The sequence below is a fragment of the Vulpes vulpes genome, chromosome 14 (genome assembly GCF_048418805.1).
Source record: "Vulpes vulpes isolate BD-2025 chromosome 14, VulVul3, whole genome shotgun sequence".
Classification (NCBI taxonomy): domain Eukaryota; kingdom Metazoa; phylum Chordata; class Mammalia; order Carnivora; family Canidae; genus Vulpes; species Vulpes vulpes.
Genome location: NC_132793.1, coordinates 1,060,972 through 1,076,627, shown reverse-complemented (window position 1 = coordinate 1,076,627; position 15,656 = coordinate 1,060,972). Strand labels below are relative to the sequence as shown.

Sequence of the window (15,656 nt, the reverse complement as noted above, 5' to 3'; positions counted from 1 at the left end):
GCCCACATGCTCGGCCCCGCCCATCGCCCCGCCCACCAGCCCGCCCCGGGCTCGCCCCGCCCCCCGGCCTGGGCCCGCCCCCGCGCTTCCTCCCTCGCTCACTTTCGCTTCCGCCCGAGCGCGGAGCCGCCGCCGCCCGAGCATGGACGACCCCGACTGCGACTCGACCTGGGAGGAGGACGAGGAGGAGGACGGCGAGGGCCCGAGCGCGGCGGGCGACGAGGACGGCGAGGCCGGCGCCCCGGGGGACGCGGACGCGGAGGACGAGGACGAGGACGAGGAGGACGCGCGGCCGCCGCGGCCCGGCGCGCTCCAGGTGCAGCCCCGCCCCCGCCCCCGCCGCCCCCCCCAGCCCCGGCCCGGCCGCGGGACCGACCCTCGCTCGGGGAGCCGTGCGCGACCCCCGGCCCCGGCGCCCCCGCCCCCCGCCGCCCCCCCCCGCCCCCCCCAGCCCCCGCCGCGGCCCCGCACGGCTCCCCGCGGCTCCCGGGCCCGCGCCCCGCAGGCCCCGCACACGCCCGAGCCGGGCCTGCTCCGCGGGCTGCCCCGGGTCCCCTGCGGGCTGTCATTACCAGCTGCGCTTCCGACCTCCGGCGGCCTGTGGCCAGGGGTTACTTTTGTCGCAGCTGCTTACTTGTTACCATGGTTACTTTTGTGGCTCTAGTTACCCTCGTTACTACCAGTTACTTTGTTGCCACTGGCCCTCTAGTCCCAGCGGCTACTTTTGTTACTAGCGTCGCTGCTCCTGGCCGGTGTTGGGGGGGCGGCTGGCACTCCCCGGCCTGGCACTGCGCCCCCGCCCCCGTGCAAGGACGGGCCGGCAGGTTCCGGGCAGGATGGAGGACCTGGCGCCGTAGCTGTCACTTTGGAGGCCGGTGCTCGCCTCGTGTGTGGGTTTGCAGGCTGCGGGTCTCTGGGCCCGACTCTCCGCCCGGCAGAGAGCCCTGGTTGGAGGGCGGACCTGTGCTGGGCAGGGGTCGGCGACAGGGCCCCGCGGCCAGGACGCCCGGAAGGCCGAGCGCGTCTGCGGTGTTCGGGGCAGGATGAGCTTCTTGGGGAAGCAGGCCGGGGCAGGGCCTGGAGTGGGCAGGGGTCCGGCGCTCGCCCCGGGGCAGATGCCCACTTGGTTGAGTGCGAGGACACTGTCCTGGCCGTAGTGCCACGGGCCCCGCTCCTAACGCAGTGCTCTGGCACCTCGGCCACCCCGTGAGATGCCCGCAGCCCTCTGACTCCTACAGCTTCTGTCCCTCTGCAAGTCCCAATCCCCGAGCCCCCACCACCACCCCGTAGCACCCCCAGCTGCCCTGTGGGCCGTCGCATGGCTGTTTGGTGCCCTCTTGAGCTGACCTGGGGAAGCGCCCAGGGGGCCCCAGGGAGGACCAGAACAGGAAACTGATGGTGGGCGGGGCCAGCTTCTGAGTTTTGCTTTCTCTGCTCGCCCTGGGCTGGCAGGCGAGGACATCACCAGCTTGGGCAGTTGGGCGGAGAGGCACCCCCAGACCCTCGCTGGAGCTCAGAACCATTTGGAGCATCTTGGGGAGTGGCCATGGGGCCAGAGCCAAGGGGCGCGATGTAGGCTTGGCCTCCTGACTCCCCTCCCAGTGCTCTTTTGCTCTTTCCAGGATCCTGGGACCCAGGTATTTTCGTGGCTGGAGCTGTCCCCTCTGGCCACGCCCAGGAGCTGTCCCCTCTGGTCACACCCAGGAGCTGTATCTGCCTGGGCATTCTCCCCAGCTGCAGTCAGACCTCAAGCCAGGTTCAGCCTCACTAGTGCTTCCCACCCTGTAACAGGGTGGATCAAGCTGCGTTTACCTAGCACCGTGGTCGCCAGTTACTTGCATCCTTCCCAGGCCCCCGGGGTGCCCGGGCTGCAGAGACATGGGCTATAGGTGTTGGGGGAGCAGCGAGGAGCTTCTGTATCTTGCTGAGAAGCTCCCTTCTCCCCCACAGCCATAGGCCTGGAGGCCAGGAGACATAGTGTCTGGGCCATGAGCATTGAGGTTGGGTAGAGACTGGCTCCCTGGGCCTCAGTCATTCATTCCTTTGTCAGACAAGTGTTTGGGGCCCCTCCCGGGGTGGTCAGCTGTGAGGCCACTGCCCTTGGGGACACGAGCCTGGTGATAATCTAGAGCACAGTGCAGAGAGGAGTCGGCGGGGAAGTCCCTGGGGGAGGTCCTGGAGCTGTGGCCCAAGCGAAGGTAGCCAGCACATATGGGAGTAGGAAGTGCGGTGGGGTGCACCCCAAGAACGTGCCGGTCAGCCTGGGAGTCCTGAGAGCTGGGGCGGGCAGCAGAGCCCGTGCAGGGGGCAGGCCTTCCCCGATCCCTCCCATCCCCTCTGATTTTGTCGATCACTGACCCTGGTCCTCGCTGCCCTTTCTATGATGGGGGCTTGCAAGGGGTGGGTCCTGCCTCCTGGTGGGTCTCCCATGGGGGTCTCATCCCCTCTCCTCTCTACGCAGACCAGGATGCTGGGGTCCCGAAACTGGCGAGCCATGCGGGACACACGCAGGTACCGGCACCAGTACCCGGTAGGTAGCAGCTGCCCGTGGCGCCCTCACACCTCGGCAGCCCTCCTGGGACAGAACCCTCCCACCCTCCACCCGGAGAAGGCCGTCTGGACAGTGTGTCCCTCGGCCCCTCTTCTCAGACGAGGTCCCGTGTCCCTCCTGGGGCACCGCTCCTTTCCCTACTCAGTGTGGCAGGCGCAGCCGGCCAGCTGTCTGACCCTCAGCACCCTTGCCTGTCCACCGAGGGGACCAGCAGCCCACGGCACCTCCCCACAAGGCCCCGCGTGTTGGGGCCCGCGCTGGTGGCATTCCTGTAGCCCTCAGCCCCGCCCTCCACACTGTGAGTTTCGGGGCGCAGGTGTAGGGGACCCGCCAGCCCTGGCCCACGCTGGTGGGGAGGGGAAGGTGCTGGTCCCGGGGAGCTGCTGTCCTCCCTGGAGGCGGGGCGCCCAGGCTGAGGACATCGGAGGTGGGCGGGCCGAGAGCAGACCCGCCTTTCCCGGGGAACGTTCTAGTGTGAGGGCCCGGGAGGCAGCCTGCGGCTGGAGGCGCTCCGACGGGCACCCTTCTCTGGCTCTCCAGGATTTGATAGAGCGGGATGGCAACGGTGACATGCCAAACCTGAGTTTCTACAGAAACGAGATCCGGTTCCTGCCCAACGGTGCGCGCCTGCTGGGCTGCCCCAGCTCCGTCGTGGGGGCGGCCGCCCTGCGGGGACCTCGCCAGCCCGGCCCCGCGGCGCCCCCGGAGGCCCCCAGGGGCCGCCCCGGGTGTCCTGGGAAGGGCCAGCCCTCCGGTGGCTCCTGCGCTCTGCTGCCTTAGCGGAAGGCCGCGTGCACACTCACCGGGAAGAGCGCTTGGTACATTTTTAAATGGTTGGAAAAGACTTAAGGTGGAGTGGCGTCGTGTGACGTGAAAATTATACAAAATTCAAGTGTCCGTGGCCGCTCGGGAGAGTCTGGCGGGACCGCCCGTCGCTCGAGCATTGCCTGAGGCCGCCTTCCCACTAAGCGCAGCAGAGGACAGCGGCCTCGACGCTTCCCTGTCCGGCCCTTTGCAGGACAGCGGCCGCCCCCGGGAGGCCGGGCCGCGGGGTGGGGTTCTGCGGGAGGTCGGGGGTCACCTACAGGCCGTAGTTGGCAGGGGGCGGGGAGGCCAGCTTTCCGCAACGGCAGGTGCGGTCCGGAGCCCGTGTCCTTCCCCCCAGGGGCCTCCTCACCCTCAGTGAGCAGTGAGCTTCCCACGTCCAGACCGCAGAGAAATCAGGGGGGTGATGGCACAGGAGAGGAGTGCAGGCTTCCGAGCCCCAGGGTCCTTGGGGGACAGGGGAGGGAAGAGGCGGGCTTCCAGCTGCTCCTCACTGACATGTCCCCGCGGGGGCCCCCAGGCTGTTTCATCGAAGACATTCTTCAAAACTGGAGGACGGACTATGACCTCCTCGAGGAGAATCACTCCTACATCCAGTGGTGAGTGGGGGGTTTGGGGGGCTGGGGCGGTCTTGGGGAGCAGGGGCCCTCTGCCTTTCCAGAGCCTGCCTTAGGGTGCTTGCCTGTGCTCGGGGCCCCACTGTCCTGCAGGCTGTCCCGAGCCTCTGAGGCTGGGAGCCCGAAGCGCACGTGAGGGACAGAAGGAGCAGCAGTCAGGCCGGCCTCCGGGGTGGGCCCCGGTGCCAAGAGGCCGCGTGGACGCTCGGGGTGGCAGGGTTCTAACAGTGTCCTCGGGTGATCCTTGCCGGCACAACTGCCTTGGGGACCCTTGACATCGCCCCACAAACACAGGGTGCGTTTGAAGATGGCGTGTTGGGGGCCTCCCCTGGGCACAGAGCATCGTGGAGAATAGCTCAGCATTGATGACAAGACTAAGAACGTAAAGAGGAGGGGCGCCTGGGGGGTTGTTCCGAAAGAGTTTGGGCTCAGGTCGTGATCTCAGGGTCCAGATGGAGCCGGTCACGCTCTGTGCTCAGCAGGGGACTGAGACTTCGGACTGAGACTTCATAGCGCTCTCCCTCTGCCCCTCCCCCACACGCCCACACTCTTTCTAAAAATAAATATATCTTGGAAAAGAAAGAATAAAGAGGAGAGCCTGGAGCGCCCTGCCCAGCGCCCGAGCAGGCGCACAGACTTCCTGGCACATGTACACCCCGTGCCCAGCCCCTAACCCTGCCTGCAGCTTTCCTGCCCTCACCCCTGCCTAGGACTCGTGAGAGCCCACATCACGCAGTCATGCAGCCAGGCCCTCCTGGGCTTGGGCTGTGAACCCAGGGAGGGTGGTGAGCGTGTGCCCGTGGCCGGGAGCCTGAGTTTGCCACCGATGGGACCTGTGCCGTGTCCTCTCCCACAGGCTCTTCCCTCTGCGTGAACCCGGAGTGAACTGGCACGCCAAGCCCCTCACGCTCCGGGAGGTCGAGGTGAGCTATGGAGGCTGGGAAGCTGTGCCTGCCCCGGGAGCCCCTTCCCTCCACGCTGGTCCTTGCCTCTGCCCCCGGTGCTCCCCCCAGGCTTCTAGAGAAATTTGGCTTTCTCTAGCAGTTTGCCTCAAGTCGGGGAGTCCAGGGCCTGAGCTGTGCACAGAATCATGGTGACGGGGCTTCGTCACACCTGGCCGGGGCGGGAACAGGACACTCTGGGAGGGATGGGAGGCTCGGGGGAGCCGAGGACACAGGGTGTGTCAGCCGTGTGCTCAGCCCTGGGGGCCTGCTGAGCTGTCCCAGGGGATGGCAGATTCCTCTGGGGGCTAAAGCAGACACCCCAGGCCCCCGTGAGACCTCCCAGCAGCTTAGACGAAGACTTCCATCGTGAATGCTTCTCTGGGCTCCCGCACCCTATCCCTTGACCCCAAAGTCTGAGTGGAAGCCTCTAGATGAGCCAGGGCCCCAGGGAGGCGTCAGCCAGCCTCGTGTGCCATTGAAGGGCCCTGAGCTCCCCGCTGGCCTCGGGGGGGTGTGTTCCAGGCATTTAAAAGCTCCAAGGAGGTCAGGGAGCGGTTCATCCAGGCCTACGAGCTCATGCTGGGGTTCTACGGGATCCAGCTGGAGGACCGGGACACGGGGCAGGTGTGCCGAGCACAGAACTACCAGAAGCGCTTCCAGAACCTCAACTGGTAAGGACTGCCCCTCGCCCCTCCCCAGCTGAGGGGGCTGGGGCTGTGCTGGGGGTTAGCGGGTATAGGGGGGCACTTTGGGGGAGGAGGGACACTGGGGCACCGGGCCAAGGGACTGAGGCTCTAAGCACCCTCCCTGTTTGCAGGGTTGGGTAGCCCCAGGTGATAGGGTGTGAGGAACCTAAAGAAAGTCCTACAGTCAGTGTCAGTAACGGTGCCCCTCCACCTCCTGGTGTGGGGCAGGGTGCCCACTGCTCAGTGAGCTTTGCAGGCACAGACCTCGTCACCCCTCCCTGCTGAGAAGCACTGGGTGGGGAGGAGGGTGGGGGTGAATCCGCTGATGACACGCGGGTAACAGCCCCTGTGTGAGTCCCAGGACTGTGGAGGGTCCCCCCCCCAGCTCTCCTGCAGCGCGGCCGGGGGTGGAGGGGTTCCACAGGGCCAAGGGCTGTGTCACAGCCCCACCTGCACCAGCCGGCCCAGGCCGAGAGGGCGGCGGAGACCGGAGGGTCCCCGTGCCACCAGCGCCCTGCTCCCCCGCAGGCACAGCCACAACAACCTCCGCATCACGCGCATCCTCAAGTCCCTGGGCGAGCTGGGCCTGCCGCACTACCAGGCGCCCCTGGCGCGCTTCTTCCTGGAGGAGACGCTGGTGCGCCGCGAGCTGCCGGCCGTGCGCCAGAGCGCGCTCGACTACTTCGTGTTCACCGTGCGCTGCCCGCGCCAGCGCCGCCAGCTGCTGCGCTTCGCCTGGGAGCACTTCCGGCCGCGGCGCAAGTTCGTCTGGGGACCCCACGACAAGCTGCGCCGCCTGCGGCCGCCCCCCAGCCCCAGGGACCCCCGCCCGCCCGCAACGGCCGGCGGGGCCGAGGACAGGGAGCGGGGAGGGGGCGCGGAGGGCGTCGGGGAGGCGGGCCCGGAGCCCCCGAGCCCCAAGGAGAGCAAGAAGAGGAAGTTAGAGGCGAGCCGGCGGGAGCAGGCCCCGGGGGAGCCGGGCGCCCAGGGCGCCTCGGACGTGGAGAAGATCGCCCTGAACCTGGAGGGCTGCGCGCTCAGCCAGGGCGGCCTGGCGGGGGGCGCCCAGGAGCGGGCCGGGGAGGCCGAGCGGCCCTGTCCCCAGCCCCCGGGGCCCAAGGTGGCCGAGGAGGTGAGGAAGAGAAGGAAGGTGGACCAGGGCCCAGGCGGCGGCGCCCCGGGGGACGGCGGGGATGACGGCGGGGAGGGGCCCGAGGGGGCCGAGGGGCCGGGGTGCGCTGAGGCCAGGGAGGCCGAGGAGGGGGTGCAGGAGGCAGAAGGCGGGCGGGGGCCGGAGCAGGCCGCCCCGGGGAGCTCAGCCGGCGCTGGACCCCCGGTAGATAAGGAGGCCGAGCCGGGGCCTTAGCCCGAACCCCGGAAACCTTAAGGGAAGCGTGCCCGCGGCCCCCTGGCCCCGCCGCAGCTCTGGGGGCCCCCACCCGGTCCTCGGGCAGCGGGCCGGGCATCAGCGGGAGGGCCGGACTCGAATCCTCACCTCACACACGCCCGCCTCCCTCCTCTCTGCCCCCGCCCCCGCCCCCGCTCCTCTTTGTAAATTGGCCCCTAAGGGTCTGGGGGTGGGAGTGGGGTTCATTTTCTTAGTCTGGTGCCGAGGCCTTTTCTGAATAAACTCATTTGACTTTGTGGGTTGGGCGTGGACAGCGGTCCTGTGGGCAGCCTGGGCTGGGGGGGGGCGGGGGGCCCTTCCCTAGCGGTGCCGCTCCTGGGGCTTCCTCCCCTTGGGCAGCGGCCAACCCATCGGTGGCACCACTTGGCGGTGTGAGCCCCGGGGAAACAGCAGTGGTACTGACCCCTGGACACGCGTCCGTCCTCTGGGCCCCCGGACCGCACAGCCTCCTGGGGCCCCCGGCCCCGTGCCCTTGGTCCCTTGGCTACCTTTTGTCACTGGCTTAAGAGTGAAGCTGGGGGCTCGCGCACAGTTCCTTGGGCGGGCTGGGCGGGGAGCAGTGGTTTGGGAGTGCCCTTGCCTGCCCTGACTTGGGGTGCAGTGTGGCACCTCAGGGCGAGCTCCCCAGCCTTCTCTGTGGCCTGTCTCCTCTGTCCATACCCTGGCAGCCACAGCAACCCTCCACACCCGGACGGCCTTCGGGGCCTCCTTGACCATCCCCCGACCTGGCGACCTGGCATGGGCATAGCGCCCCTCCCCGTCCTCAAGGCACAGCTGGCTCTCAGCCAGGGTTTGTCCCCCGGGACCAGGACCCTCCCTTCCTGACACGCTGGCATTTCTGCATCAGCACCAGCCGGGTGCGGGGCCTGCAGGGGCCCACGTGCTTGCCTTTGAAGAAATGAAATGATGGGGGTCACAGCTCTCGGGGGGTTTGGGGGGACACAGTTCCCTCTGAGAGTTACCAGCTAGATTTGGGCTCCATTCTCATGAAGAGCGTTGATGGTTAGCTCCTGTCCTGGTGGGGGGGACAAACAAAGTCATCTTGGGGGAGGGAAAGCCCCTGAGTTGATGTTCCCCAGTGAGGGAGCTGGGGAGGGCTGTACCCCGTGCCGCTGACCCACCCCCGACCTCCACCTGCCGGGATGGGCAGGACCAAGGGAGCCTGAACTCCTGTTTGGCTCAGTGACGGAGTTTCCAGCACAGAGGGGAACCTGAGGCACCAAGATGAGTGTGGGACGTCCAGCACTGAGTCTTCAGCAGGGTCCTGCTGAACCCCTAGTGGTGAGAATCCTAAGACTGGACCCTTATGGGGCACAGGTTCAATAAAGCAGCACAAACCTGGGAGGGAGAGCCCCTTGGAGCAACCCTAGGAACGGTGTGTGTGCCCCGCAGTGGGGACCTAGGGCCTGGCGGGCAGCTCTGGCCCTCCTGACCCCCCCAAACTGATGGATGATGCTTTGGTTTTGCCTGGTGGCACCGGGTGTGGGGACTGCTGTGGCCGCTGGAGCTTCGAGGAGGGGCAGCTCTCCATGGGGAGGGGCTGTGGAGCGAGGGATGGGTGGGGGTGTGGGTGGGGCAGGGGTTCAGGCACCACGTCCCTCCCTTGACCCCGGTGAAGGCCAGCTGGGCGTCCTCTGAGTCTGATCCAGCATGGGGGTGGGGGAGGTGGGCCAGGCAGGTATGGCCCAGGGGAGATGGGGGGGCTCCCCAGGCCGCGGGCTTGGGAGTCGGGGTGGGATGGCCCGCCTGTCTGAGGGTGTCCTAGGATGACCGAACTCCGCTGGAAGGCAAGAGCTTTCGAGCTTCCCTGTCCCCCCCGCCCCCCGGGATGGAATCCACGCGAGCCCTCCCATCCGGGCCGTGGCTGCGCGGGCAGGAGCCGCCCAGTCTACCCCAGTGGGGAGTGAGATCTTGCCTGAACCCCTTTGCTTCCCCCTCCATCCCTTGCGTTTTCTACTCACTGGTCCCGTGGGAACCCTCGGCACCTCAGAAGTCCCGGGTTCCCCCCACGGAAATGAAGCCCATGTACAGACTGGTCCAGAGTCGTGACTCTCTCAGGTGATCATCAGCTGCGGATCAGACGGTCCCGGCCTCCGCGTCGCTCGCTGTTGCGCTTCGCTAGGGAAAGAATGAGGGAGAGGAGGTTCGTGCAGCTGTAAATCCCGGGGAGCCTGAGCCTTCCTGCCTGGCCGTGGGCTGAGAGCCTGCGGACTCGGGGCCTGAGGGTGACCCGGGTCGGCGAGACCCCGCGGGGGCCCTCCCAGGGTGAAGCAGAGTTTGCCCGAACGCAGGGACCCCGGGCTGCCCGAGGCTTGTGAAAAGCGGGACCGGCCGACAGCAGCCTTAGGGGGCCCGTCCCTCCGCGCCTTTGCTCGGCCCCACGGCCATGGTGATGCTTCCCTCCTCTGCCAGGGCCACCACTTCGTCGCGCTCGGGGGGGGGGGGGGGGGGGGGGGGGGGGGGGCAGAGCCGGAGAAGAGTGTGGCCCTTGCCGGGGACGGAGGACGTGATGGACCGACCATCCGGATAGTGACAGTTTGGAGACAGGCCCCCAGGAATGGGAGGCTCGGCCCTAGACCTTGGCCCGCGGCAGGGCCCGGGAGCAGGGACCAGCTGTAGGGGCCCGGAGGTCCCCCAGGGTCGAGGCTCCCGCCGCCCCTCCTCCGGCGGGGCCCCTCAGGGGGCCTCCACACCCTGTCGAGGAACAGGAGAGAAAAAAGGGTCTTTCTTTCCTGCTCAAAGGTACGAGTGTGCGGCTCATCCGTCTCGGGATAATTTTAACTCCGAGGCTGGCCAGAGGCTGCCACTGGGCTCCTTTCTTCGGCGGCGCGGGGCGGGGAGCGGAAGCCCCAGGTGGGCCCGGCTGAATGGGGGGCTTGTGCGCGCGGGGCGGGACCTGGCCGGGGGCCCGCGCCGCCCCGCCGCCCCGCCCGCCCGCCCGAGCCCCGGCGCCCGAGCCCCGCCGCCCAGAGCCGCGCAGAGCCGCTGAGAGCGCGGGCGCAGCCATGGCCGGGGCCCCCACGCTGGCCCTGCTCCTGCTCGCGCGGCTCCTGGCCGCCACCCTGACCGGGACCGGGGCGCAGGTGAGCGGGCCGCGGCGGGGCAGCGGCGGGGCCGGGAGCGCGGGGCTGGGCGCCGGCGTCGAGCAGCCGCCGGGGACCCTCCCCCGCCCCGCCCGCGAGGGAGCCTGGAGCCCGGGACGCGTGGGGACCCGGCGCAGCCCCGGAGCCCGTGCCAGCCTCGCCGCAGGGCCGAGTCTGGGCGCCCCACCGGGTCCCCGCGGACACCGGGACAGCTCCCCGAGCCCGGGACGCTGCCCTGTCCTCACCCGGCCCAGGGTCCGCCGCCACCAGAGGCACAATGTCGCCTTTGTTCCTTAGGCTCCCCGTGGGGCCGTGGCGCAGCCCCTCCTGGCCGAAGACCGACAGCAGATACCGCCAGCCCGAGGCCTTGGGGGGGCCTCAGAGGCAGGCGTGGGCTGGGGGCTCGGGACTCAGGAAGAGGGGACGCCGCTGGGCTGACCCGAGGCCAGCCCGGGGGACCTGCCCCACCGGAGGGGGAGGGCACAAATGCCTAATGACATTTCTCCATTTCAGAAAGTGGGACCTCAAGGCCCCCCCGGCCCCCAAGGGCCACCTGGGAAGCCGGGCAAGGATGGCATTGATGTGAGTTCGGGGGTGGGAAGGGCCGGGGAGGATTCTATGGGGTTCTGGCCCGGCCCAGCCTCCCGGAGTCCCCAGGCCTGACGGACTCAAAACCAAGCCCCACTGGCCAGGGCTGCAAAATGGGACACAGACGGCCCTTGCGCCCACTCAGGGTTCACCCCACAGGGACTGTGTCCACAGACAGGGGGAGGGGCGCCGCTCGGTGGTCTCTGGGCTGGAACTGGGCACTGAGGTGTGAGGGCCCAGGCGGTGGAGGGGACTTGGGAGCTGGCTCTGCCCCAGACACGGTGCCCTCCAAGGGCATCCCAGGTCAAGGGCGGCCCCATCCTGCAGCCTGCCTCCTCCAGGACCGTCTGGGGTGAACCCCCAATGCAGCCACCAGCATGAAAGGTGCTCAAGGCCTCTCCTCACCCATAATGTGCCGCAGGAGCCCCCTTGACCGGTCCCTCAGCCTCTCTCTGAGTCTCCGAGGGCCTGGATGGCCCGGGGTCTCCTATCCACCCCAGGCCTGGCCGACCCCGACCCACAGGGTGCTCAGCGACAGCCCCGTGGGAGTGGGGTGGGGGAGGGCAGCGTGGCCCAGGGCTGGCTCCCATGCTCCTCCCAACCAGGCCTGGGCCCCTGGTCCCCCAGGACTCCCAAGCTGACCGGAATCAAGTGGAGTCATTCCTTCGGGGGTGGGGGGAGGCTCCCCCTTAAAAACCTGCCCTGGAAGCCTCAGTTAAAGGGTGTCAGGCTTAGTGGTCACAGGGGACTGGGGTGCCTCCTTGGGCCTCGGTGAGACTGGGGGACTGCCTGAGAGGCAGGTGACCTCTCAGTGCCCACAGCCCACCCTCTGAAGCTTCTTAGGCTGAGTGGGGGCTGCTGCAGGACAGTCCCTTTCTCCTGGAGGCTCTGTCCTTCTGCCCTCAAATGGTCCTCAAGGGTGGGCCCTGTAGGGGCTGTCCAGAGCCCTGGCTGTCCAGCTCCCCCTGCCCCCAGCTCCCACCTCCATGTCTAACTCCAGAGGGGAGGCACCCCCAAATGTGGATGACTTGGGGTGCCTACATGTCATCCACTGGGGCCTCTGGGGCCAGCTGTGCCCCCCTAGGCCCCACCTTTCAGGAGACGCTGCTACATGTGGGTGTCTTCCCCTCTTCAGGGAGAAGCTGGGCCTCCCGGTCTGCCCGGGTCCCCGGTGAGTGTGCAGCCCCAGTGAGGGGAGGGGTGGCCCTAGAACAGAGGGGTCATTGACACCCCTTCTCACCGCGCTGGGCTGGAGGCCTCAGAGGGCTCAGAGTGGGGGCCTGGCCAGGAAGCGGGCGGGAGGGAGCGTGTGGGATTCCGTGTCTCTGGGTAGGGGCTGGCTTGTGAGCTTTCTCTGTGCCAGGCAGGCCAGGTCACTATAGCCGGTTAGGGGTCCCCCAGTGAGCTTTCATGCAGCTGTTCAGGCTCAGGAACTCAGGGTCCTGGGGCACCCTGGGGGTGGGGGGCCCACAGAGGAACACACTGCCCGACGCTGGGGGGGCCAGAGCAGCAGGTGAACGAAGCATCCAGGTGAACGTCCCCCAGGTGTGATCGAGCAGGAGGGGGCAGCTGGAGGGAACAGCCTGCTGGGGCCAGCGAGGGGGGCCGAGGCACCCGAGCTGGGGGGCTGCAGGGAGGCGGGCAGGGCCTCTGGTGCACAGGGGCTGCTCCTCAGCTGCCCAGCTGCCTGGCGGTGCCCGGCTGGGAGACACTTCTCTACTGGGGAGGCCAGGGCTCTGGGCTGCGCCTGCGCTCACGCCTCTGCTCCCCCCACCCCCTTCCTCCAGGGACCAACAGGGGCCCCAGGGAAGCCAGGGAAGCCAGGAGAGGCCGGTCTGCCGGGACTGCCCGGTGTGGACGTGAGTGCCCCCCCCACCTGGAGGAAAGGGCTTAATCCCCAAGTCTACTTTAATTGCTGTTCTCCAGCTGTGCCTGCTGCGTCCCAAGAGAGGCAGCGGATGTCCCCGGCAGGGGGCCGCTGGCCTTCAGCCCTGACCAGAGCCCCCCCCTCCCCCGGCGGAGCAGAAACCGCTGCCGCGCTTGCCAGGGCCCCAGGCCGGCGCCAGGCCCCGGGCTTCGTGAGGGCCGAGCAGGGCTCTGGGAGGGGCGCCCGGGTGCGGCGGGCGGCCGGAGCGGAAGGGGCCACCCCAAGGCTCTGTCCTCTCTCCCCAGGGCCTGACGGGGCAGGACGGACCTCCCGGACCCAAGGGCGCACCTGGGGAACGGGTCAGTGCCCCCCGCCCCCTCCCCGCACTGCACGCCCTCAGCTCAGGAGCAGGTCCCGGGTTCCGTGGGGTTCTGTGGGGCCCCACGTCCACGGGAGACGTGGGCTGGCGAGCGGCCAGACCACGGCGTCCCACACCAGCCTCTGGTCATGGTTGTCCTCGGTGCAGCCCGGGTTGGGGGATGAGCAGCCCTCGAGCGCGTCCTCATGGGACCAGGCCAGCTCCAGGCTTCGTGGAAGGGAAGGGACACAGCAGGGGAGGGGCCCCGGGTGCCAGCACTGGGTCCCTAGGGTGCGCCTTCCTGCTGCCTGGGCGCCTGCCCTGTGCCGCTCGCTCTAGTCATTTCCTCAGCCGATTGGGGGCAAAGGACGTCGCCGCCCCGGGCCTCAGGCGTCTGTAACGCAGCCTCGTGGGGGGCGGGGGCAGGTTTGCACTCAGAGCTCTGGGAGCCTGGGCCCAGCCCTCCTGACCGCCTGCTCTCCTTCCGCAGGGAAGCCTGGGACCCCCGGGGCCTCCCGGGCTGGGGGTGAGTATCGCTCCCCCCCCAGGCTGACCAGGTGGGGGCCCCCGGGAGCCTCTGCAGGGCTGGCTCCCGGGCTGTGCACTCTCTCCCCGGGGGGGGGGGGGGCTCTCCTGTGCCAGGCACTGCCCCCCGGGGCGCCTCCCTCCTATCCTGGGGGGGCGGCAGGCAAACCTGTCCTGGCCCTGCAAGTTCTGACCCTATGCTTGGCCTTGCAGGGCAAAGGCCTCCCCGGACCCCCTGTGAGTACTGATCACCCTCGTGCCCCCCACCCCGTCCCCCCGCGCGTGCCCAGCCGTCTCAGAGCCAAGCTGAGGGGCCGGGGTTCCTGTCCCTGCAGAGGGGCTGACCAGCCCTGCGTGGGGGCCTCAGAGCTCTGTGGGTGCAGAGCGCCGCGTCTCACTCTGTTTCCTCCCCCAGGGAGAGGCAGGGGAGAGTGGCGTCCCCGGTGGAATCGGCCTCCGGGGCCCCCCGGTGAGTGGCTGCCCCTGACCTTCCCCCTGCTCAGAGCAGGGCCCTGCCTGTCTGGCCCCTCCAGGGCAGCCCCCGAGGGCCTCCCCCGCTTCTCCTCCCTTCCCTCCCTCTCCCCCCTGCCCCCCCCTTTCTTGGTGGAGCCCTGACTGCCCCCAGGGACGCGGACAGACCAGGGATGTGCCTGGGACGGGAGCACAAGGCCAGGGCGGAGTGGGAGCACCCCGAGGGCACAGGCCGGGGAGGCTTCCCTCTGGAAGTAGCTGGTCCCCTCAGCTCAGGCCGAGGCAGGCCCTGCTCCACCTCACTCGTCATTCCCCCCAGGGACCCTCTGGACTGCCAGGCCTCCCCGGCCCCCCCGGACCTCCCGGACCACCCGTAAGTCCTGGGCAGGGGGCCCCAGAGCCTCTCAGGGCAAGTGCCGGGCATGGCGGGCTTGACAGCCTGTCCCTGGGGCCCCCAGCCCCAGAACCCACGCCCACCTGGGCTCCCACCCACCTCCCAGACCTGCGCTGGGCCGCTGACGGGGGGACGAGCAGGGCCGGGGCAGGTGGTGTCCGGTGGTGGTGGTGCCCAGGGCGGGTCTCGGCGGGGGGCCGGGGAGGGCGGGGTCAAAGCCAGCGTCTTTGTGTTCCAGGGTCACCCAGGGGTCCTCCCTGAGGGCGCCACTGACCTTCAGGTAGGCGCGCGGCCATCCGTGAAGGGGCCCCCAGCTCGGGGACCCATGTGGAGAGTGGCCCGTCCCTCCCGCCGAGACTCCCCCACAGGAGGGAGGGACGGGCCTGGGCACCCCCCCCCCCCCGCCCCGCCACGGGCCACGCGGCTGTGACCGAGCCGTGGGGCTCCTCAGGGCGCAGCCGTGTCCCGCGTCCCGACAGCTCCGCCACGGCGAGCAACTGCTCGCACAGACCCCCCCCCCCCCACCGGCTTTGAGCTGTGTGCGTGGGGAGCAGCGTCTGGGGAGGCCCCGGGCCTCGCGGAAGGGCCGGCGAGGAGGGAAGGCGGGCTCACCCTGCGTCCCGCGGCCTGGCCAGCTGCGTCCCCGGGGGAGGGCTTGGCGATCTTCCGGAATCGGGAGCAGAGGTCGATGGCACCGGCTCTGTGCCCCATCAGCTGTGGAATGATCTAGAAAACCCAGCGCCATCCCTTGGGTCTCACCGCCCTGGGCCTGGAGCATCCCGCCTGTGCCCCCAGGACACCTGTTTGCTCCTAAAGCAATTTGTGTCCCGAGGAGAAGCGCAGCCTGAATTTGCTGCGGGGACGCGGGACGAAGGCCCCTGTGCGGCCAGCAGCCACCGTGGAGCCGCCGCCGAGCGGGAGGCCGGGGCTGTGCAGGAGCTCCCTGCACCCCGCAGCCGCCCTGAGTGAGGCCCTGGCCGGGGTCCCCGGAGGTCCTGGTGTGCCCGAGGCCCCTCTGCTGGGCGGAGGGCCCATGCCAGGCCCTGGGTGCCCGGGTCTGTCAGGTCCCAGGTTGTCTGGGGGTCTGACCCCTCTATTTTCCGACAGTGCCCGGCCATCTGCCCACCAGGCCCCCCCGGTCCTCCAGGAATGCCGGGGTTCAAGGTGAGGCAGCCCTCCTCGCCCCAGGGCACACAACAGCCTGGTCTAATGCAGGGCTGGAGGTCTTGGGGGCAGTTGGGGGGACCCATGGGTCCAGAAAGCCCCGGCTGTTGCAGGAAGAAAGGGCTGACTTCCCACCCAGCGGGGGGCCCTGCTCCATCCCTGTCCCTGTGTCCCT

At 69.1% G+C, this 15,656-nt stretch overlaps 2 protein-coding genes across 2 annotated transcripts in view; both read left to right on the top strand.

Annotated features, from left to right (window-relative positions):
• Positions 1-90: 90 nt before the first annotated feature.
• Positions 91-7,272, top strand: OGFR (opioid growth factor receptor). The gene is made up of 7 exons (XM_072735407.1): positions 91-316; positions 2,462-2,530; positions 3,092-3,170; positions 3,897-3,975; positions 4,850-4,916; positions 5,460-5,608; positions 6,152-7,272. Exons 1-7 carry the CDS (start codon positions 143-145, stop codon positions 6,987-6,989), a joined length of 1,455 nt encoding a protein of 484 aa, XP_072591508.1. The 5' UTR covers positions 91-142; the 3' UTR covers positions 6,990-7,272.
• A 2,696-nt stretch (positions 7,273-9,968) lies between these two features.
• The window catches only part of COL9A3 (collagen type IX alpha 3 chain), a 15,709-nt gene continuing 10,021 nt past the window's right edge, over positions 9,969-15,656 (top strand). The window contains exons 1-11 of the mRNA XM_072735406.1: positions 9,969-10,114; positions 10,628-10,696; positions 11,838-11,873; positions 12,490-12,561; positions 12,875-12,928; positions 13,418-13,453; positions 13,666-13,689; positions 13,868-13,921; positions 14,243-14,296; positions 14,556-14,597; positions 15,425-15,481. Coding sequence (XP_072591507.1) covers positions 10,037-10,114; positions 10,628-10,696; positions 11,838-11,873; positions 12,490-12,561; positions 12,875-12,928; positions 13,418-13,453; positions 13,666-13,689; positions 13,868-13,921; positions 14,243-14,296; positions 14,556-14,597; positions 15,425-15,481 — 576 coding nt within the window. The 5' untranslated portion in view covers positions 9,969-10,036. The remainder of the gene's footprint in view (positions 10,115-10,627; positions 10,697-11,837; positions 11,874-12,489; positions 12,562-12,874; positions 12,929-13,417; positions 13,454-13,665; positions 13,690-13,867; positions 13,922-14,242; positions 14,297-14,555; positions 14,598-15,424; positions 15,482-15,656) is intronic.